The sequence below is a fragment of the Tachypleus tridentatus genome, chromosome 2, assembly GCF_004210375.1.
Source record: "Tachypleus tridentatus isolate NWPU-2018 chromosome 2, ASM421037v1, whole genome shotgun sequence".
Taxonomy (NCBI): Eukaryota; Metazoa; Arthropoda; class Merostomata; order Xiphosura; family Limulidae; genus Tachypleus; species Tachypleus tridentatus.
Genome location: NC_134826.1, coordinates 75,279,102 through 75,304,537, shown reverse-complemented (window position 1 = coordinate 75,304,537; position 25,436 = coordinate 75,279,102). Strand labels below are relative to the sequence as shown.

At 31.5% G+C, this 25,436-nt stretch overlaps 1 protein-coding gene across 1 annotated transcript in view; it reads right to left on the bottom strand.

Moving 5' to 3' along the window:
* LOC143244261 (negative elongation factor B-like) overlaps positions 1-24,305 on the bottom strand; it is a 33,085-nt gene extending 8,780 nt beyond the window's left edge. The window contains exons 1-2 of the mRNA XM_076488607.1: positions 24,166-24,305; positions 18,361-18,456 (exon numbers count right to left, since the gene is read on the bottom strand). Coding sequence (XP_076344722.1) covers positions 18,361-18,456; positions 24,166-24,258 — 189 coding nt within the window. The 5' untranslated portion in view covers positions 24,259-24,305. The remainder of the gene's footprint in view (positions 1-18,360; positions 18,457-24,165) is intronic.
* Positions 24,306-25,436: the final 1,131 nt, after the last annotated feature.

Below are 25,436 nucleotides of genomic sequence, written 5' to 3'. Positions count from 1 at the left end.
TTTTAGTATGGAAATATGAAAGTTGTCTCAGTATTGGTTTTTTATAGACTGCATCTGCCAGGAGTGTGGTGATAGCAGATGAAGTCTATAAAATCTAATACTGAGACAACTTTCATATTTCCATACCAAACGCACACCTAAAACTAATAACTACACTCCTGGCAGATACAGTGTATAAAAACTAATACTAAGACAACATTCATATTTCCATACTAAAAGCACACCTAATAATAATAAACAAAAAGCAAGTATCAACAATTTATATTTTCAATTCAGTATTATTTGTATGAAAGTGCCACAGAGCAAATGTTTTTCTACACCAACAAAACAATATTTTTAAACACTTCTTAAAGTTTTACAGTCAATTATATTCGATTGAAAAAGTACAGTCTTAACACACACATGTAGACCAACAGAAACAGTAAAAATTTTCTAAATTTCATAAAGACAAGAAGGGTTCAACATGCAATTAACCTAGCTAGGTTAGAGTAACATAAGTTTTAATGCTAAAAAAATATTTAAAAAATTGAAAAACAAAATCAAAACTATAAAAACTGAGTTACTTTAGATTTAAACAATGTTATCCCTACTTTGGCAAATCACTGTAATTATGTTAGTCAGAGCCAGAGTAGTGTTAACATTTGACTCTCTTCTTTCAAAACATTTCATATTATCATAGCTAGATAGGTTTTCTTTTTATAAATCCCAATTTGTCTTATAAAATTAAACATTATTTCTATTATAATTGTTTCCTTTTTATTATTAATATTTTTCTGCACCAGTAATACAAAGATTGTGGTGCATGTATACTGATTCAATTATATTATTCATTTGGACAAATCCACCCTCAAATATAGTGATAAGCCCAAAGTTGTGCACCACCCATTTTATAGATACACACTAACTAGTACTCCTTTTGCTACACAAAAGGAATAACTGGACACCAAACAGAAGAATTCTCTAAAATAATAAGGTTTATGATTTTGTCTGTAAGCTACTCAGGAAAGAAAATCATTTACTTACATGAAAATTTGATTTAAGAAGCTTTTGTTTTACTAAACCAATACTGTGAGATAGTCATTATTCATATTCAGACATCTTTATATGGTTTTAAAATAACCATTTTCTTTCATCATGATCTGTACTATCAGTTATTATGGTACTTATGTTTTAGTTATAGCAGTATATAACCACTATGTATAGATATCTTGTAAATGCAAGCAAACAGGTGGGATGTTTTAATTATAGCAGTATACAATCACTGTGTATAGATATCTTCTAAATGTAAACAAACAGGTGGTATGTTTTAATTATAGCAGTATATAACCACTGTGTATAGATATCTTGTAAATGTAAACAAACAAGTGGAATGTTTTAATTATAGCAGTATATAACCACTGTGTATAGATATCTTGTAAATGTAAACAAACAGGTGGAATGTTTTAATTATAGCAGTATATAATCACTGTGTATAGATATCTTGTAAATGTAAACAAACAGGTGGTATGTTTTAATTATAGCAGTATATAACCACTGTGTATAGATATCTTGTAAATGTAAACAAACAAGTGGAATGTTTTAATTATAGCAGTATATAACCACTGTGTATAGATATCTTGTAAATGTAAACAAACAGGTGGAATGTTTTAATTATAGCAGTATACAATCACTGTGTATAGATATCTTGTAAATGCAAACAAACAAGTGGAATGTTTTAATTAGAGCAGTATATAACCACTGTGTATAGATATCTTGTAAATGTAAACAAACAAGTGGAATGTTTTAATTATAGCAGTATATAATAACTGTGTATAGATATCTTGTAAATGTAAACAAACAAGTGGAATGTTTTAATTAGAGCAGTATATAATCACTGTGTATAGATATCTTGTAAATGTAAACAAACAAGTGGGATGTTTTAATTATAGCAGTATATAACCTCTGTGTACAGATATCTTGTAAATACAAACAAACAGGTGGGATGTTTTAATTATAGCAGTATGTAACCACTGTGTAAAGATGTCTCGTCAATATAAAAAAACAGGTGGAATGTTTTATTTATAGCAGTATACAATCACTGTGTATAGATATCTTGTAAATGTAAATAAACAGGTGGTATGTTTCAATTAGAGCAGTATATAACCAGTGTATAGATATCTTGTAAATGCAAACAAACAAGTGGAATGTTTTAATTATAGCAGTATATAACCACTGTGTATAGATATCTTGTAAATGTAAACAAACAGGTGGGATGTTTTAATTATAGCAGTATACAATCACTGTGTATAGATATCTTGTAAATGTAAACAAACAGGTGGAATGTTTTAATTATAGCAGTATATAACCACTGTGTAAAGATATCTTGTAAATGTAAACAAACAGGTGGAATGTTTTAATTATAGCAGTATATAACCACTGTGTACAGATATCTTCTAAATATAAACAAACAAGTGGAATGTTTTAATTATAGCAGTATATAATCACTGTGTATAGATATCTTGTAAATGTAAATAAACAGGTGGTATGTTTCAATTAGAGCACTATATAACCATTGTATAGATATCTTGTAAATGTAAATAAACAGGTGGTATGTTTCAATTAGAGCAGTATATAACCAGTGTATAGATATCTTGTAAATGCAAACAAACAAGTGGAATGTTTTAATTATAGCAGTATATAACCACTGTGTATAGATATCTTGTAAATGTAAACAAACAGGTGGGATGTTTTAATTATAGCAGTATACAATCACTGTGTATAGATATCTTGTAAATGTAAACAAACAGGTGGAATGTTTTAATTATAGCAGTATATAACCACTGTGTAAAGATATCTTGTAAATATAAACAAACAGGTGGAATGTTTTAATTATAGCAGTATATAACCACTGTGTACAGATATCTTGTAAATGTAAACAAACAAGTGGAATGTTTTAATTAGAGCAGTATATAACCACTGTGTATAGATATCTTGTAAATGTAAACAAACAAGTGGAATATTTTAATTATAGCAGTATATAACCTCTGTGTACAGATATCTTGTAAATGTAAACAAACAAGTGGAATGTTTTAATTATAGCAGTATACAATCACTGTGTATAGATATCTTGTAAATGTAAACAAACAGGTGGGATGTTTTATTTAGAGCAGTATATAACCACTGTGTATAGATATCTTGTAAATGTAAACAAACAGGTGGTATGTTTTAATTAGAGCAGTATATATCCACTGTGTATAGATATCTTGTAAATGTAAACAAACAAGTGGAATATTTTAATTATAGCAGTATATAACCTCTGTGTATAGATATCTTGTAAATGTAAACAAACAAGTGGAATGTTTTAATTAGAGCAGTATATAACCACTGTGTACAGATATCTTGTAAATGCAAACAAACAGGTGGGATGTTTTAATTATAGCAGTATACAATCACTGTGTATAGATATCTTGTAAATGTAAACAAACAGGTGGGATGTTTTAATTAGAGCAGTATATAACCACTGTGTATAGATATCTTGTAAATGTAAACAAACAGGTGGAATGTTTTAATTATAGCAATATATAACCACTGTGTATAGATATCTTCTAAATATAAACAAACAGGTGGAATGTTTTAATTATAGCAGTATATAATCACTGTGTATAGATATCTTGTAAATGTAAATAAACAGGTGGTATGTTTCAATTAGAGCAGTAGAGAACCAGTGTATAGATATCTTGTAAATGCAAACAAACAAGTGGAATGTTTTAATTATAGCAGTATATAACCACTGTGTATAGATATCTTGTAAATGTAAACAAACAGGTGGGATGTTTTAATTATAGCAGTATACAATCACTGTGTATAGATATCTTGTAAATGTAAACAAACAGGTGGAATGTTTTAATTATAGCAGAATATAACCTCTGTGTACAGATATCTTGTAAATGTAAACAAACAGGTGGAATGTTTTAATTATAGCAGTATACAATCACTGTGTATAGATATCTTGTAAATGCAAGCAAACAAGTGGAATGTTTTAATTAGAGCAGTATATAACCACTGTGTATAGATATCTTGTAAATGTAAACAAACAAGTGGAATGTTTTAATTAGAGCAGTATATAATCACTGTGTATAGATATCTTGTAAATGTAAACAAACAGGTGGAATGTTTTAATTAGAGCAGTATATAATCACTGTGTATAGATATCTTGTAAATGTAAACAAACAGGTGGAATGTTTTAATTAGAGCAGTATATAATCACTGTGTATAGATATCTTGTACATGCAAAGAAACAAATGGAATGTTTTAATTAGAGCAGTATATAACCACTGTGTATAGATATCTTGTAAATGCAAACAAACAAGTGGAATATTTTAATTATAGCAGTATATAACCTCTGTGTACAGATATCTTGTAAATGTAAACAAACAAGTGGAATGTTTTAATTATAGCAGTATACAATCACTGTGTATAGATATCTTGTAAATGTAAACAAACAGGTGGGATGTTTTAATTAGAGCAGTATATAACCACTGTGTATAGATATCTTGTAAATGTAAACAAACAGGTGGTATGTTTTAATTAGAGCAGTATATATCCACTGTGTATAGATATCTTGTAAATGTAAACAAACAAGTGGAATATTTTAATTATAGCAGTATATAACCTCTGTGTATAGATATCTTGTAAATGTAAACAAACAAGTGGAATGTTTTAATTAGAGCAGTATATAACCACTGTGTACAGATATCTTGTAAATGCAAACAAACAGGTGGGATGTTTTAATTATAGCAGTATACAATCACTGTGTATAGATATCTTGTAAATGTAAACAAACAGGTGGGATGTTTTAATTAGAGCAGTATATAACCACTGTGTATAGATATCTTGTAAATGTAAACAAACAGGTGGTATGTTTTAATTAGAGCAGTATATATCCACTGTGTATAGATATCTTGTAAATGTAAACAAACAAGTGGAATATTTTAATTATAGCAGCATATAACCTCTGTGTATAGATATCTTGTAAATGTAAACAAACAAGTGGAATGTTTTAATTATAGCAGTATATAACCACTGTGTACAGATATCTTGTAAATGCAAACAAACAGGTGGAATGTTTTAATTATAGCAGTATATAACCACTGTGTATAGATATCTTGTAAATGCAAACAAACAGGTGGGATGTTTTAATTATAGCAGTATATAACCACTGTGTATAGATATCTTGTAAATGCAAACAAACAGGTGGGATGTTTTAATTATAGCAGTACACAATCACTGTGTATAGATATCTTGTAAATGTAAACAAACAGGTGGTATGTTTTAATTATAGCAGTATATAACCACTGTGTATAGATATCTTGTAATTGTAAATAAACAGGTGGTATGTTTCAATTAGAGCAGTATATAACCAGTGTATAGATATCTTGTAAATGCAAACAAACAAGTGGAATGTTTTAATTAGAGCAGTATATAACCACTGTGTATAGATATCTTGTAAATGTAAACAAACAAGTGGAATATTTTAATTATAGCAGTATATAACCTCTGTGTATAGATATCTTGTAAATGTAAACAAACAAGTGGAATGTTTTAATTATAGCAGTATACAATCACTGTGTATAGATATCTTGTAAATGTAAACAAACAGGTGGGATGTTTTAATTAGAGCAGTATTTTACCACTGTGTATAGATATCTTGTAAATGTAAACAAACAGGTGGTATGTTTTAATTAGAGCAGTATATATCCACTGTGTATAGATATCTTGTAAATGTAAACAAACAAGTGGAATATTTTAATTATAGCAGTATATAACCTCTGTGTATAGATATCTTGTAAATGTAAACAAACAAGTGGAATGTTTTAATTAGAGCAGTATATAACCACTGTGTACAGATATCTTGTAAATGCAAACAAACAGGTGGGATGTTTTAATTATAGCAGTATACAATCACTGTGTATAGATATCTTGTAAATGTAAACAAACAGGTGGGATGTTTTAATTAGAGCAGTATATAACCACTGTGTATAGATATCTTGTAAATGTAAACAAACAGGTGGAATGTTTTAATTATAGCAATATATAACCACTGTGTATAGATATCTTCTAAATATAAACAAACAGGTGGAATGTTTTAATTATAGCAGCATATAATAACTGTGTATAGATATCTTGTAAATGTAAACAAACAGGTGGTATGTTTTAATTATAGCAGTATATAACCACTGTGTATAGATATCTTGTAAATGTAAACAAACAAGTGGAATGTTTTAATTATAACAGTATATAATAACTGTGTATAGATATCTTGTAAATGTAAACAAACAAGTGGAATATTTTAATTATAGCAGTATATAACCTCTGTGTATAGATATCTTGTAAATGTAAACAAACAAGTGGAATGTTTTAATTAGAGCAGTATATAACCACTGTGTACAGATATCTTGTAAATGCAAACAAACAGGTGGGATGTTTTAATTATAGCAGTATACAATCACTGTGTATAGATATCTTGTAAATGTAAACAAACAGGTGGGATGTTTTAATTAGAGCAGTATATAACCACTGTGTATAGATATCTTGTAAATGTAAACAAACAGGTGGAATGTTTTAATTATAGCAATATATAACCACTGTGTATAGATATCTTCTAAATATAAACAAACAGGTGGAATGTTTTAATTATAGCAGTATATAATCACTGTGTATAGATATCTTGTAAATGTAAACAAACAGGTGGTATGTTTTAATTAGAGCAGTATATATCCACTGTGTATAGATATCTTGTAAATGTAAACAAACAAGTGGAATATTTTAATTGTAGCAGCATATAACCTCTGTGTATAGATATCTTGTAAATGTAAACAAACAAGTGGAATGTTTTAATTATAGCAGTATATAACCACTGTGTACAGATATCTTGTAAATGCAAACAAACAGGTGGAATGTTTTAATTATAGCAGTATATAACCACTGTGTATAGATATCTTGTAAATGCAAACAAACAGGTGGGATGTTTTAATTATAGCAGTATATAACCACTGTGTATAGATATCTTGTAAATGCAAACAAACAGGTGGGATGTTTTAATTATAGCAGTACACAATCACTGTGTATAGATATCTTGTAAATGTAAACAAACAGGTGGTATGTTTTAATTATAGCAGTATATAACCACTGTGTATAGATATCTTGTAAATGTAAATAAACAGGTGGTATGTTTCAATTAGAGCAGTATATAACCAGTGTATAGATATCTTGTAAATGCAAACAAACAAGTGGAATGTTTTAATTAGAGCAGTATATAACCACTGTGTATAGATATCTTGTAAATGTAAACAAACAAGTGGAATATTTTAATTATAGCAGTATATAACCTCTGTGTACAGATATCTTGTAAATGTAAACAAACAAGTGGAATGTTTTAATTATAGCAGTATACAATCACTGTGTATAGATATCTTGTAAATGTAAACAAACAGGTGGGATGTTTTAATTAGAGCAGTATTTTACCACTGTGTATAGATATCTTGTAAATGTAAACAAACAGGTGGTATGTTTTAATTAGAGCAGTATATATCCACTGTGTATAGATATCTTGTAAATGTAAACAAACAAGTGGAATATTTTAATTATAGCAGTATATAACCTCTGTGTATAGATATCTTGTAAATGTAAACAAACAAGTGGAATGTTTTAATTAGAGCAGTATATAACCACTGTGTACAGATATCTTGTAAATGCAAACAAACAGGTGGGATGTTTTAATTATAGCAGTATACAATCACTGTGTATAGATATCTTGTAAATGTAAACAAACAGGTGGGATGTTTTAATTAGAGCAGTATATAACCACTGTGTATAGATATCTTGTAAATGTAAACAAACAGGTGGAATGTTTTAATTATAGCAATATATAACCACTGTGTATAGATATCTTCTAAATATAAACAAACAGGTGGAATGTTTTAATTATAGCAGCATATAATAACTGTGTATAGATATCTTGTAAATGTAAACAAACAGGTGGTATGTTTTAATTATAGCAGTATATAACCACTATGTATAGATATCTTGTAAATGTAAACAAACAAGTGGAATGTTTTAATTATAACAGTATATAATAACTGTGTATAGATATCTTGTAAATGTAAACAAACAAGTGGAATATTTTAATTATAGCAGTATATAACCTCTGTGTATAGATATCTTGTAAATGTAAACAAACAAGTGGAATGTTTTAATTAGAGCAGTATATAACCACTGTGTACAGATATCTTGTAAATGCAAACAAACAGGTGGGATGTTTTAATTATAGCAGTATACAATCACTGTGTATAGATATCTTGTAAATGTAAACAAACAGGTGGGATGTTTTAATTAGAGCAGTATATAACCACTGTGTATAGATATCTTGTAAATGTAAACAAACAGGTGGAATGTTTTAATTATAGCAATATATAACCACTGTGTATAGATATCTTCTAAATATAAACAAACAGGTGGAATGTTTTAATTATAGCAGTATATAATCACTGTGTATAGATATCTTGTAAATGTAAATAAACAGGTGGTATGTTTCAATTAGAGCAGTATATAACCAGTGTATAGATATCTTGTAAATGCAAACAAACAAGTGGAATGTTTTAATTATAGCAGTATATAACCACTGTGTATAGATATCTTGTAAATGTAAACAAACAGGTGGGATGTTTTAATTATAGCAGTATACAATCACTGTGTATAGATATCTTGTAAATGTAAACAAACAGGTGGAATGTTTTAATTATAGCAGAATATAACCTCTGTGTACAGATATCTTGTAAATGTAAACAAACAGGTGGAATGTTTTAATTATAGCAGTATACAATCACTGTGTATAGATATCTTGTAAATGCAAGCAAACAAGTGGAATGTTTTAATTAGAGCAGTATATAACCACTGTGTATAGATATCTTGTAAATGTAAACAAACAAGTGGAATGTTTTAATTAGAGCAGTATATAATCACTGTGTATAGATATCTTGTAAATGTAAACAAACAGGTGGAATGTTTTAATTAGAGCAGTATATAATCACTGTGTATAGATATCTTGTAAATGTAAACAAACAGGTGGAATGTTTTAATTAGAGCAGTATATAATCACTGTGTATAGATATCTTGTACATGCAAAGAAACAAATGGAATGTTTTAATTAGAGCAGTATATAACCACTGTGTATAGATATCTTGTAAATGTAAACAAACAGGTGGTATGTTTTAATTATAGCAGTATATAACCACTGTGTATAGATATCTTGTAAATGCAAACAAACAAGTGGAATATTTTAATTATAGCAGTATATAACCTCTGTGTACAGATATCTTGTAAATGTAAACAAACAAGTGGAATGTTTTAATTATAGCAGTATACAATCACTGTGTATAGATATCTTGTAAATGTAAACAAACAGGTGGTATGTTTTAATTAGAGCAGTATATATCCACTGTGTATAGATATCTTGTAAATGTAAACAAACAAGTGGAATATTTTAATTATAGCAGTATATAACCTCTGTGTATAGATATCTTGTAAATGTAAACAAACAAGTGGAATGTTTTAATTAGAGCAGTATATAACCACTGTGTACAGATATCTTGTAAATGCAAACAAACAGGTGGGATGTTTTAATTATAGCAGTATACAATCACTGTGTATAGATATCTTGTAAATGTAAACAAACAGGTGGGATGTTTTAATTAGAGCAGTATATAACCACTGTGTATAGATATCTTGTAAATGTAAACAAACAGGTGGTATGTTTTAATTAGAGCAGTATATATCCACTGTGTATAGATATCTTGTAAATGTAAACAAACAAGTGGAATATTTTAATTATAGCAGCATATAACCTCTGTGTATAGATATCTTGTAAATGTAAACAAACAAGTGGAATGTTTTAATTATAGCAGTATATAACCACTGTGTACAGATATCTTGTAAATGCAAACAAACAGGTGGAATGTTTTAATTATAGCAGTATATAACCACTGTGTATAGATATCTTGTAAATGCAAACAAACAGGTGGGATGTTTTAATTATAGCAGTACACAATCACTGTGTGTAGATATCTTGTAAATGTAAACAAACAGGTGGTATGTTTTAATTATAGCAGTATATAACCACTGTGTATAGATATCTTGTAAATGTAAATAAACAGGTGGTATGTTTCAATTAGAGCAGTATATAACCAGTGTATAGATATCTTGTAAATGCAAACAAACAAGTGGAATGTTTTAATTATAGCAGTATATATAATAACTGTATAGAGATATTCATAATGACAAGACACCAACTTGAAGTAAAAATGTATAACAGGATGGTTGGTATGTTTTACACAAGCATAAAGTAAAATTAAATAAATATAACTTAAAACAGTTTTAACTACTTAAAGACTGTATTAGTCCAGGACCAGTCACTAGTCTCTTAATTTTCTCATAACACAGATATTCAACCACCTTGCAAAAAACATGGAAGAAGTTATAATTTTGCTATACTGAAAATTTATTTCTGACAGGTAATGACCTCCTTTCACCTACGTATATAGCAACTTTTGTTCAGTGGTACCTCCTATATACATAACATTCGCCTTAGAAACTCCAACCTACCTTATGATCTATGTGGTTCATAGTGTTTTTGCATATAAATTGTCACGTTACAACCTTCCAATATGTGTGTGTGATACAGCTTTCTGACCCATGACTCCTTCTACTCAATTCTACTTAACTTTTACTTTGAGATTAGGAAGAAAACAAACACTGTTTTTAAGTGGATAGTGTGAGAAAAAGCAAGTACCTACTGAAAATAAATTATAACTACCAATACAGTATCATACCTCTGCTCAAACGTATAGCTAGAATCCCACATATCCCTGGTAAAGAGACTTGTGTAAGGGATATAGATAACTATTTTAGAAATCATCTGAAGAATAACCAAGAAATATGAACATGTAGTTTGCATGTGTGGTCCTCCATCACTTCTGTACCTGGAATACTCTTTGCCCTGTATGTGAATAGATGTTACATATACAGGCAGAAAATGAGAAGCACATTCAAATAAGGGAAGTACACTGGGCAGCTTTAAACCGAAATCACAGAAATGAATGTAGGATCTCAATCCACAAACAGGAAGGTGGGGAAAATAAAATGGATATGCCCCATGATGTAGAGCAGTTAGGGCTCATTAGCCCATCCCCAATAAGTCAACTCTAATCTAAAATCAGATGGCATCTGTCACACATTATCTGACCCATGGTAGAAGGGTCCATGCCATTTTCATTTTAAGTTGAGTAGAATGACAGAGACAATTTTCTTATTGATTTACAAAACATTCCACGTGTACAAATTCACATCCATAAAAAAAAATGACTGTAGGAAGGAATGTGACAATGTAGCAGTTCACATGAAATCCAAAACTAACTGGAATTATTCCACATAGGTAATGAAAACCCTGAGGTGGAGCACTAGAGGGACATTTACCCAATGTAACATCATCCTCCAGATAGGAACACATAGATAGTGATGCACATGAGTGCTCAACCTTAACCTCCAGGATCCACCAATTTATAACACATGTGAACAACACCCTTTGGATAAGACTGCACAGAGGAAGACTGCATGTGACAAAACTCCTAAACCAAGGTAGGATAAGGAATCATGATCAACACTTGTTTGAGTATTTATATTGGTTGGTTAGCTCCAATCTAAAGGTATTCACTAGGAACTGAAATCTAGATGATGATAGATTGAGAAATATGAATCAGAGGGGTGAAATGAAATATACATCCCATCTCAGCAACCTGCATTACTGGCCAGGGGTATACATCAAGATTGTTAAAATCAGCCACCCATACAACCTTTCTTAAGTTACCTTGTGCACAGATGCTAGAACACATCTATCAACAACAGCACTTGCCATGTAACCATAATCTGTAGGGTAATCAGACTGAAGACAATGCAACACCAGTCTGGAACCCACTGCATGGGGTTGGAGTGACTGAGTTACTAGGTGGAAATAATATACCTCAGTATGTCTCACAGTTGGCAGAATTTGGTCTGATTAGTAGTATACCTTGCAACTGAGTGGAAACCTAGACTTAAAAGGAACATTCCCCTGGAAAGAAAGTAATAAATAGGAAAAAAATAATTTACAAAGACACAGGTATATCAATAAAATAAATATGAAAAGAGATAAAAAATATATCCACAAAGTATTAGTAATACTATGTGGAAGCCTTTAAATAAACTTCAAAAGTTTGAAATTAAAAACTTGGTAAAAAACAAAACAAATAGTGGACAAACTGTAAAAACTAAACAAAAAGGTTAGGTATTAATTTAAAAATTTAAGAAAATATTATATGAAAACCAAAACAATGTTAAACACAGCTGCACTCAATAACTACCAAGTGAGAAGTAATAGTTAGGTAGAATAGAGTCACGTGCCATGTGCTGGTAGAGGGTTGTTGATATGAATTGTGAATCAGGTGGATTGTGGGAATTTCAATGCTTATGACACATGGCAATACTTCGCATACAGAGAGAAGCACTCAAAGAGAATAGCTATGTGTATATGTAAGGAAACATATTTTATGAAATATTTGTTACATTTTGTCAACATTCCCTCTAAATTGTTTTTCTGTTGTGTGGACTACATATGCCTCTTAAAACTATTTATATGTTCCTAGGCAGTTTTAGTTAATTTTAAAAGCTAAACAACGTTTTTTTTTGAGCAGCTATAAGCTGCAATATTATCTTGGACATGGTATTATTCGTATTGTAGATCCATATTTTCTACATGAAAATATTACCCAGTAACTTGTAATTCACCTTTCTTTGATTTTTGATACCTGTAAAGTTTCTGAAGGCCATGAATATACACAGCTTAGAGAGAGACCACTGACTAATTTATAAAATTTGAGTTAGTATACACATCAGTTTTTAAATAACAATAAAAATATTACCATTCAACTCAAACTGTTTTGGTGCACATGAGAAAGTTTAATTTTATATAATTAATTAAATTCAAACAAGTTTAAAGGATTGATTATATAGCATTAAACTTTCTCATGTGCACCAAAAAAACGTTTGAGTTGAAAGGTAATAATTTTATTGTTATTTAAAAACGGTTTGAATGTAACACATTACAACATTTATTAAAATATTTTTTGTTTATACCATTTAATACAGCATTAAAATCTTAGTTAATAATCCATATTTTAATAATTTTAAGTTCTTAATTCTGCAAGGCAATATTAAAAAAACTAAATTTCCCCTGGTGTGATACATTTTCTTTAGGTATCTTTTCATCTAAAATGTTAAAAATTAAACACAAGTTACTCACTATAAAACTGTCATTGCTCAAAGAAGCAATAATTGCCTCAATTTTGATTTTGTTACAAATCTACCAAATTTAACATCAGATGCCTCCTGTCATATCCTGTCTTTTAGGATGTTAACCCTTTCATTATGGTTTAGATAGAATCCACCCAGTTCATAACCACACAGGCATCCATGAGAGTAATTATACAATGATTTTTGATACTATATGCATATGTTTACAATATTTTGTAGGTTGTTAGTAAACATTACAGTGCTTTCATACACGAAATATCAGTTTTTTAAATTAAATATTAAGATATTTTCAGATTTTCTTGTCAATTTTTTTCTTTCACAACATTGACTAGACAACATGCAGAGTAATTTTTATTTTAAGATAAAAATACTTTTATGAAAAAAAATCCTCAAATTTCACAAATGAAATATTTTTAACATTTCATTTTATCTGTTATTTTCACTATCAAATTAGAATTTCTGCATGTGTTTGACAGATTTGCAATCTCGTAACCACCATAAAAAATTAGGAAATGAGAATTATTTGATAGATTGTTTAGGCAGAGTATTCATGATGAAACTTTGTAGAATGAACAGCAACTGTCTGTTGTGGAGACACAAGTGTAGAGGACGACGTTTCAAAAGTTTTCCGATTTTCGTTTTCACATCAAATCCCAGGATATCATGGTCAGTTTTGATGTCACCGGGCCTATTTGCTAATGTTCCAACCACAGAAACCCTTCACATCACCAGACAACAACTGCTGAATGACAACTCTCTACCACACAGAACAGATATGAAAATAGATGCCATAAGGGAACTAACAACCATTTGCTTACAATCAACCTATTTCCAATATTATGAGAAACTCTATGAACAAACAGATGGTCTAGCCATGGGATCACCACTCTCTCCAATCCAAACAGACATTTTCATGGAAGACTTTGAAGAAAGAGCCCTTTCATCCACATCTATAAAATCAAGTTTCTACAGACGTTATGTCGACGACACTTTCGTTGTTTGGTTCTATGGTCATGAAAACTTACCAGCCTTCTTAGAACATCTCAATTCTGTAGACAAAAGAATCCACTTCCCTATGGAAATAGAGGAACAAAACAGCAAACGAGTAAGACAAATCACCACAACTGTGTACAGAAAACCCACCCACATAGACAGATGCCTACACTTCCTGTCCTATCATACAACCTCGATAAAACGTGGTATAATCCAATGTCTAAACAAGAGAGTAGAAAACATTTGTGATAAGACATCCATCAAAGCAGAACACAAAAAGATCATAGAGAGTTTTAAACAAAATTGTTACACCTCCTCTTTCATCAAAAACTCCTTGAAGATCACAACAGAAAGTCACCACTGCTACCACCATTTACCAACCATACCTGCAACATTTCAATGAAAAACTGAAATGCAAAGCCAAAAATTTTCAACACAGAAGTCCGATGGAAATCCTACAATATCTTAAGGTCCATTCTGGTAAAAAAACTAAGAGCGACCTACCAAAGAGAATCTCAAAAACAACATCTAGGTGATTCCGTATTCCTGCAACTATACATACATTGAAGAAACAGGAAGAAAACTCACAACAAGAATACAAGAACATAACGATAGTACAAAACTCATGAAAACACAAAATTCAGCCATTGCAGAGCATGCCATGTGAAATGGACATAGAATAAACTGGGAGATAACTAGAATCATCGACAGAGACAAATTTTGGAAGACAAGAAAAATCAAAGAATCATTTTATATTAATGCTATTAAACCTTCACTAAACAGAAATTCTGGATTAGAGGCGAGTAACCTGTGGCTACCATTGGTTAAATCTACAATCAGAAACAGTGATAATCCAACCAATAATAATATACTCTCCACAATCCACCACGACATTATAAAAGACTGACAACACCTTACATACATGCTGACCTGAAGACAAATGTTTAATGCAAATAGCTTAAATGTCATAACATCATACATTTATATATATATTAATTAGTTACAATCCCATGTAAAGATTGAGTGAAGAAAATAACAAATAAAATGTAAAGTTTTACTGAAATAAAATGTTTAAAATGTATTTAAGAAGTTTTGTGGATTACACAGAGAAAATTTGAAATTTTTTGAGATAAAGAAAAGTATTTTTAATCTTAATATGAAAATTACTTTTCACATGGCTTATTTGAAATAAATACTCAATATATTAATAGACAAATCTTTATTGTATTTTATTAAAAATACTTCACTAAAAAATTAAGATTTTTGTGTGTGTGAAACATCTATAATATTAACTAAAAGACTGACAAATATTGTGGAGATATACACACTATATTGAAAGTTATAAAGTATTAAATATAAAAAGACTTTAAATCGGCCAAAAAAGGCATGTAGTCAGTCAAACTGACCAAACCCAAGCTAAAAAGAGTTAAAATATTTATTTTGGTATTTTTTTTTCCAAATGTAGTAACAACTTTCTCATACAAACAATGCAACACTGAAAAGGAGAGGCTATCTGGTGTTTGTTTTTGTTTTTTTAATTTCGTGCAAAGCTACTCGAGGGTTATCTGCGCTAGCCATCCCTAATTTAGCAGTGTAAGACTAGAGGGAAGGCAGCTAGTCATCACCACCCACCACCAACTCTTGGGCTACTCTTTTACCAACAAATAGTGGGATTGATCGTAACATTATAACACCCTCATGGCTGAAAGGGTGAGCATGTTTGGTGCGACAGGGATTTGAACCTGTGATCCTCAGATTACGAGTCGAATGCCTTAACCCACCTGGCCATGCCGGGGCTGGCTATCCAGTGACTAGTTTCCTTATTGACCCACAGATTATATGTTGAGCACGATAAGCATTATATCATGCCAGACACTTGCTAAACTAATATTGCATTCCCATGTAATAGTCATAAAAGAAACTTCTGGATGAGCATAGCATCACACCAACAAGTATAATATCAGGGTAATATAACTTTAGTTTTAAGCTTGCTTACATAGCATTACATTCTTGTGAAACACTTACATCACAACATTTTTTATATTTAATATAATATTGATAAATGCTTTTTCATGTCATATAAACTGATTGATATGACAGCAAATTTATAAGACTATAGAATTTGAAGAATGTTGGACAAACAGGAGATCATAAAGGAAAAAAGGTTGGGTGAAAATGCAAAAATTAACAGTAAGGATTTCATTAAATACTTAAGGATAAACAAGATATTAGGATAGAGGTAGGACCCTTGAGGGATGATAAAGGAAGGCTAGTATCTGATGATTATGAAATAGTAGGGTTATTAACATTTATTTCATTAAGAAAAATTTAAGGAACATTCAGCACCTTGAATAGCTGATAGATGGAAATAAGACAACAGCATTTTTTCTGAGCCAATTAAAAAAAACTTGAGAAGATAAAAAACATTAAGGTTCCTAAGCCAGGTAATATTTCCCCAAAGGTAAGGTTTTGAAAAAAATTAAATATTAGATATTTAAGCTACTTCCCGTTATTTTTTGTCAGTCCTTGAATAGAGGGCAGCTACCAGAAGAATTGGAGTTAGCAAATGAAACTCATCTTTTAAAAATTGTCCCAGTAACTATAGACTTACTTAATTTGTGGAAAGTCTGATAACAGATGCTTTGTGTGTTTTTCTTATAACGAAACTACATCGTGATATCTGCTGAGCCCACCGAGAGTGATCTAAACCCTGATTTTAGTGTTGTAATTCCATAGACTTACTGCCATACTAGCAGGGGTAAATTAGAGTAAAAGTGTAGATTTTGTGATGATGAGAAACCCACTGTCTTATGTTAACTTGAAGATGACCTAAAAAGGTTGAATCATCATTCTCTATTTTATTTTAATAAAAGTTTTAATACCCATACCAGTTGTCTTGAGATACACAAAGTGTAGAATTGGTGTATCTTGATTTTCAGAAAACATTTGACAAGGTGTCTTATAAAAGGCTAGTAAAAATTGGATAGAAGAGTGACTGGATGGAAGAAAGCAAAGGATTGTAATAAATAGAGTTCGGTCAAACTGGATTAATATCACAAGTGGTTGACCTCAGGGATCAGTCTTACCATTGCTCTTTTTGATTTACATCAGTGATATACACGAAAGAATGGACAATAAATTACTTAAATTTACAGATGATATTAAGGTCTTAGGTGTTGCTGGTTGTAAAGGGGATACTGTTGATTTACAGAAAGATTTGGATCATTTAGTGAGTTGGGTTTAATAAATGGCAGATTGGTTTTAATTATAATAAATATAAGATAATGCATGTTGGTTATCATAATTTGAATTATAAGTATAATATGGATGAGAATAACATTAACAGTGTCATGAAAGAAAGAGATCTTGATGTAATAGTTGATCAGTATATAAAGCCATTTGAGCATTTTGTTTTTGCATGGTTGTATCTATAGAAATATTGAATATAAGTCTACAGAAGTCATAACGTTGTTGTATTCACTGGCTAAATTACATCTGGAATATTATGTTCAGTCTTGGGTTCCTTACCCGAGGAAAGACATTGAATTGTTGGAAACATTTCAGAAAAGGGTTACTAGAACGGTACCTGAAATGAGGAGAGGCTAATACCTCTCAAACTGTTTCCTCTTGAAAAAAGAAAAGTTATGGGGATCTGATTGAGGTGCTTAAGATTGTAAAGGGAATTGATAATGTTGATGTATAATTTTTCATGCTTAAGTGTGAAGATAGCAGGACTAGGGGACACAAATACAAATTTTGGCAGCATATGAGTCATATTCAGCTAAAACAGTGATTGGCCTTTGGAATGAGTTGTCATTGAATGTTTTGAAGGTATTACACTTAGGTCAGTTTAAGAGAATATTTGATAAGTATATTAATCATAAGAGCTGGCTTTAAGTTTTTGTTTATTTATTAATAGTTTCAGTTTAGAATATGGAACAACTACAATGAAAAAGTAGGTCCAATGTTAATTTACCAACAACTTACCAGCTTTGGCTCCTTGAATTGTTGAGTACTTATCATTCCCCAGGCTTGGAGACTTAGAGCCAACATTCGCAATAATAAGAGTAGAACTTGGTTGTCCTAAAACAATGAATAATTAAGCTGTTATCCTTTTTGTTAAACATAAAATACAAAGTCAAGAAACTGTAAATGGAACTTAAAAGACCACTATGCTGATAAAAGTTTAAATTTTTCCATACTCATACTTTAACTGATGAAAAATTCTTTTCTTTGCCCATCTAAGCATTGGTATGAGTTTTAACTCACTTGTTCCAGTCTACAAACCCCACTATTTCACCTTTAGATATTTTAATCTTGCACTCTCTAGCTGCTTGAGATCATAAACCAAAATCCCAAATCCTCAGATTGAATGACAGGACAGAGCAACATCTTTTGACCTCAGAATTATGAGGAGAATGTAGAAAAAAACAAAGTTCAACCACTGCCACATAGATGTGACATTCTGCATGAAGAATTACATAAATAACCAGTGAAGTTAACATTTGAAATGCTTCATGGCATGCCACATAACAAATGGAAGAAAGATTAATTGGAAAGAAAGCTTTAAGTAAAATGACCCAAAATGTTCAAAAATGGCTGCAATAATGCATGGAGAACCACTATGATATTCAAATTAGGAACATGAAAAGGGCGACAAGGACAGATAGTCAGAAATTATTTTGAAAGTAAGAACAAAAACCAGCAATCAAAAACTTTATCCTCTTAGAAAAAGAATAAGTAGCTGATTAGCCAGCCTTGAACAAAACAACAGATGAAGGTGCCAAATATATTTTAGACAACCATGTCCAAAACTGAATGTCATGTGGTACAGTGGGGTGCAATGGGTTAAACCTATACTTGAGAGACCACTTCCTATGATAAACTTCCAAGTAAGAGTGTTGAATGGAATGTGTTGATAAGGATGTCACTTGAGACATCAATCTCTGGTGTTACGTAATGGACCACATAAAAGCCAAATATGAACTTGAAGAATGGTGGCTGTTGGGTAAAAAATGTCTGACCAAGGTTGACGTAAGAGAAATGGTCAGAGAAAGGGGAAATGGTTGATACTTCTGAAGCTACTGGAGGAGTGAAAACTAGGGCCAATATGGTGCCACCACAAGAACTATATAGGACATGGATATTTATTTGTTTGTTCTTGAATTTTATGCAAAACTACACAAAGGCTAACTGCACTAACCATTCCTAATTTAGTAGTGTAAGAGTAGAGGGAAGGCAGCTAGTCATTACCACTCACTGTTAACTCTTGGGTTACTCTTTTACCAACTAATAGTGAGATTGACCATTACAGTATGAAACCCCCACAGCTGAAAGGGCAAGCACATTTGGTGTAATGAGGATTCAAATCCACAACCCTCAGATTACAAGTTTAGCGGCTTAACAATTTGGCCATGTCGGGCCGAACACGGAGTGAATCAGCATGTTGGATATACAATAATGTTTAGTGCAAGTATTATCATGTAGTTTATTTTGTTACAAGTGATATTTTAAAGTGAGTTTCACAGTTTAATAGAGATAAGGAGAACAATATCTTGTCAAGGGTGTTCTAAAGAAATTGAACCTGTTTGTGTTGACTTTGATGAAAGGAGAAAATTACAGGATATAAGTGCAGTAACGTATGGCGTAGCATAAGAAAATGTTTCACTGACACCATTGTGATAAGAGTAGAGAAAAATAGTTTATCTTGTTAAATGGATTCTAAGGTAACTGAATCAGACTCTGTGAACTTTTGACAAGAAAAAGAGAGTTATTTAGTTTTAGATAAAAGTGTGATATTTTATAATTTAAAGACTTTTTTCAAATACATTTGACTTGTTTTGAATATATTGTTTAAAAAAAGTGGATTAAGTTCTTTCTGCTTACTGTTTGAATTTATCACTAACAAGCCAGAGACACCTACTATAGAAGAATCCTCAGCCCACACACATATGTAAAACCCCAACACAGTGCCATAAACTTGGAGAGTAGAATCAGAAAGAAAGTATAATGATGAAGACCCATCCACACCCAGCTGAAAGGGTAACGTACTGGAGAGCAGAAAAAACAGGAGCTGACCATTCTAGTGTGTGGTGACAATACTGATCTGTGATGTCTCTAGATTCATTACATGACAAGCAAGAATAACAATCTTGCATTTGTATGCCACAAGAAAACTTACTGTTTAAAAACACAGAAATCTGAAGTGAGAGCACCCTGCTATGAAATGTATGAGACTACTGCTGAAATGTCCAAATGAAGCATTACCCCTTTCCTTGGAACAATTCTAAAACCAGAGTCAAGTCATAGCTTGTTAAATTGCTAAAAATTCTAAGAGGCCAATGTGAAGAGAAGCTTCCTCTACTGTCCACAGTCTCTTGAATTCTATACTTTATACACTGGAATCTCAGTCCTGAAGAGAAGCATTTGTGAAAATATTTATCTCTGGCTGTGGAGATGGTAGAGGGACACCAACTATGGTGTGACTCCTATTCCACCACTAGCTAATATCCAAAAAAATGGAATCCAACAGTCTTACTAGAAAATTCACAGCATTTATGATATGTTCCATTGGTTTTGTAATGATCACTGAAGAGTTCTAATGTGGGATCAACCTAAAGGAATGAATGATTCAAAGGCTGCTCACATCTCCAAAACAGAAAGAATTGTGCATGCTGGTGGAGAAGGAAACAACTATATTTGAAGAACCACTTGTTCCATGGTCTGAAGGAGTAAAGGAGAAGATTGGTTCCAGCTTAGTTTAGAATTAAAAAACATCCCTAAATGGATAAGGTAATGTGTGAAATAAAACAGTTTTCTACTTTTTGATAAGAAACCAAGTCCTTACAGCTTCTGATAACAGAGTTTGAGTATCCAGCTCTGTTGTCCATGTTATTCTTACTGTGAATGCAGAGGGAGGGTACATGGCATAAAAAGCTTTGAATACTCTGAAAAAAACATATGGAGCAGATGTAAGGCCAAATGGTAGAGTACAAAACTCTACTTTTACAATTTTTGTACATGAAATAATAATAACGTCTTGAACACTCAGCAATTGGAAAATGAAGGTAGGATCATCTGCTACATCAAACAGTCTGGGTGAAAAGAGTCATTGAAAGGGAAAGAAATGACTCCATTGTAAACTGAAGAGGCTGGAGAAAACAATTCATGTGAGAAAAGTTGATGACCTGTCACCAGTCACTCAGGGACTGCAGGAAGCACAACTTCTCTGAGACAGCTCAAGATCAGGGTGAATACCATGTTGGTGGCAAAGTGCATGCAAACAGTTCTAGGGTGAGAAAAGGTAAAACTGTCTGCTGTGATCCTCTTCAGTAAACAACTGAGGGCAATCTGTAGCTGTCATTCAGTAAACCTCATGCTCAACAATTAACATGAGATGTGGAAGTTGTCAACATAGAGACCGTTTGCAATTGTAGGGGGGAGATGTCCAGTGATGGCATTAATTTTTATAACGAAAAGTATGACACTCAAGACGCAGCCCTAAGGGATTCCTCATTCCTGCAGAAAAGAACAGAAAAGTGTCAAACCCACACAGACTTGGAATCACCAGGTTTGTTAAACAATGTTTAATAAGAAGAGGCAAATGGCCATGCAACCCATATGAGTCAAAAAATACAGAAATAAGATGTTGTTGGCTGAGAAAGGCTTCTCTGATTGACATTTCAAGCCGAATTAGGTGGTCCAAAGTGAAGCCCTGTTATTGGAACCCATACTGGGTGTGCAAGAGAAGGTCACCTGATTCAAAGAACCAAACAGTATGAGACTTGACCATGCCCTCTGAGATCTTAATGAGAGAGCTTGTCAAAGCAACTGGATGGAAGTTTGAGGGAATCTTGGGATCCTTCCCAGGCTTAGAAAAAGGGAGAACAATAGGATGGCACCAAGCATCATACTTAGATAGGTATATCTCCAATGGCCTTCGATCTCAAGGAGAATTTGGTATTTTGTGGTGAAGATGTTTCCACCAAAATGTCTCCAGAGCATAACATCTTTACTGATTTGGAAGAGCCAGCAAGCCACTCTAATCCCTTTTGAATAAAAAAAGGAGACATCTGCCCAAAAACTAACTTGGATAAGAAATGTATAATTATAAATCGAGGTACAGAATCCGATTGTGACAGTTACTGCATAATAGTCATCCATGCATGGTCATTTTCCAATAATCTGTGTTTTTAATTTTTTTTTTTTCTTGAATGGGGGTATATATAATAAAGGCAATACATTTCAGTGCCCACTGATCCACCCACCATGGAGCCCTATGAGGGGACACACTATAATGCTAAATAAGGACATTGCAGCAATGCCAAAGTTTCATGAGCACTATACCCAAACACCAGCATCAGACACAATGCCCACAACACCTGCTGAGAACGTCCAACACTGGTACTTGGTTCACCTAAGCCCAAGTGAACCAGCCAACTGACCCTTGTGTGTGTGTGGGGGGGGGGCACCCCATGGCCACCTATCCCCAGGAATTCAAGGCCAAAATGGTGTGTTAGGGTTGGATCCCTCAACCACAATGATCCTCTCTTCTCCTTCATGAGTCACCACTAACAGCAAACATGTGGATGGATGTTTAGATCTCAGAGGGGGTAAACTGAAAGTACAGAAACTTCTCTGGGAGGTCCTGAACGATAATAACCCCAAACACTTGTCCAACCTGTGTAGAGATTACTCAGTTAAGAAAGAAGCGACTGAAGTCATTTAAATGACGCAAAGGCCATCACAGATCCCTAGTCTCAACCCAATTGAGCAGATCTGGGATCTGATGAAACAAAAACATAAATCAAAAGTTACTTCCAAAGAAACATTACTGGAATGTATTAGATACATTTAGAGTAAACTCCAAAGGACTCTTTGAGTAATTATGTTGTAACAGTGCCTGAAAGCCAGCCTGTTCTTATTATAACAAAAGTGGACACCCAAAATATTAACAGTTTTCGAACTCATGCTGTTCCACTGAGTTTCTGTTGTATTAAATATGAAGATTTATAAAATGCTGATGTTTCACACCTGTAATTTATATTACATTGTTCTTTGAAAGTAGCCTGAAATCTAATTTTTGATTTTGTCCTAACACATTTGCATAGTACTGCGTATTTCAGAATAAAGAATACCATTGATAGACACCTCAAACTCAACATGTTAAAAGCAAGTATAAACTTTAATGATTCTGTTTGACATTATTACCTTAAAGTGACATTTTGATATACTACATCTACACAGCATCGTGTGTACGTCTCACAAATATAAAGTTTATGATGAATTAATAACAAATTTATCTTAAATATACTGAAAAGATCAACATTTTGATATTCTGGTATATTTTATAACAGCATTAAAACACAAATTACGTGTAACATGAACACATCATTACCTAGGATGTAACAAAGTTCAACAAAAGTTGAGGATGTCTTGGTACACCTTTCAGAGTTGCAGCGAAATTCACAAGATGGCATTTATTGTAACCGAATATAAATTATGTACCTGACTAAGTGTAAGCTACAAATGCTGTGTGTCACACTACACTTAATAATATTAACATGTATAATTTATAATATACATAAAGACAAAAAATACAAAATCTATAACTTGAGACCTTTTAAAAGGTGGATATTTCTTTATTGGGGGAAAACATATATACTATGACCATTTTCACTCGTATATTAACATGTTTATGTACTATATAAATACTTACACACTATGACTATTGTCGCTTTTATATAGATACACATATAATATGACCTTTGTTACTTGTAAGAAATGACTAACCCTTGGCAAAGTTTCATTGTTGACAAGATGATGCAATATTTTCATGGCAGAAGTTGCCAAGAAATTCACAGCATAAGGGTCACAAAGAGTCATAGCAAGGTCGCTAAGAAGAAATATGTTAAAATGACTTAAAACATCAATATCATACTCAGTTGACCAAGGAAAATATACATGGTGACTAAAACTTGCTAAGATAATCAAAAAACATGAAACATACTACAACAGAAAATTTATTATTTACTGTTTAATTAAAATAGATAATGAACAAAATTAAAGAAAAAATAATATTTTCTACCATATAAAACTGTTAATTGTGACAGGTAAAGAAAGAAATAACATTTTATTTAGTATTAAACACTGCTAGTTATTAAGAAGGTGCAAACCCAATAACATTGGGATAATGAACTGTCTTCTCTACTGGGCAAATATAAATTAATCTGTGAGTAAAAGAAAAGTTTATGATGACAGATTTGACTATACAATAAAGTTTTGTTGCATTAATAGCTTGTTTTGTTAAGGGTCACTTTTATTTTATTTTATAAATTGTTAAGTTTCTGTTTTGTTTTCTTAATTTTATTATCTGTTTATTTGTTTACACTTTTACTTCTAGAGTAGTTCTATAACAAAGAAAATGATAAATGTGACAAACATTGAAATGCTAGGCTACACTAACTGAATTTGATAGATATATCTTAAAAAGCCTTCAGGAATCCTTTAGTAAACATATCTATTGTTAAAAAGTAATTTTTGTAATGAAGTATTTCTACTACAGATCTATCTTTATTTCACTGAGTTAGTCTTAGTAAAAGATAATTTTGGGCTAAGAATTAAACTATCATTTTTTATCTTATTGTTTCATATTTCAGTATCTCTTAGATGAATATCAAAATTTTTTTTGATCAAACTTATTTTATTTAATATATTCTCTATTCTAAGACTAACTATAGAAAAATCATAAATGTGCAGTGAAATACAAAATATGAAATATTCATTCTTGTCACTAACATATAGAACACACAGGAAATATCACATCAGAGACTTTAAGTTATTTAGTTGGTAAATTATAACTGAATCATACTCTAAGGCATTGTATTTAAAAGCAAGGAGGAAATATACTTGATGAATAGAACTTTAATCTCAGTAATAATACAAAGAAAGTCCTTTATTTTGGTCAGTTCATCAATACAAGGTCATACATTTTATTCTGTATAACAATATTTTTTTTTACAAATGATAAACATACTCATCCATTATCTCAAAACATAAAAGGT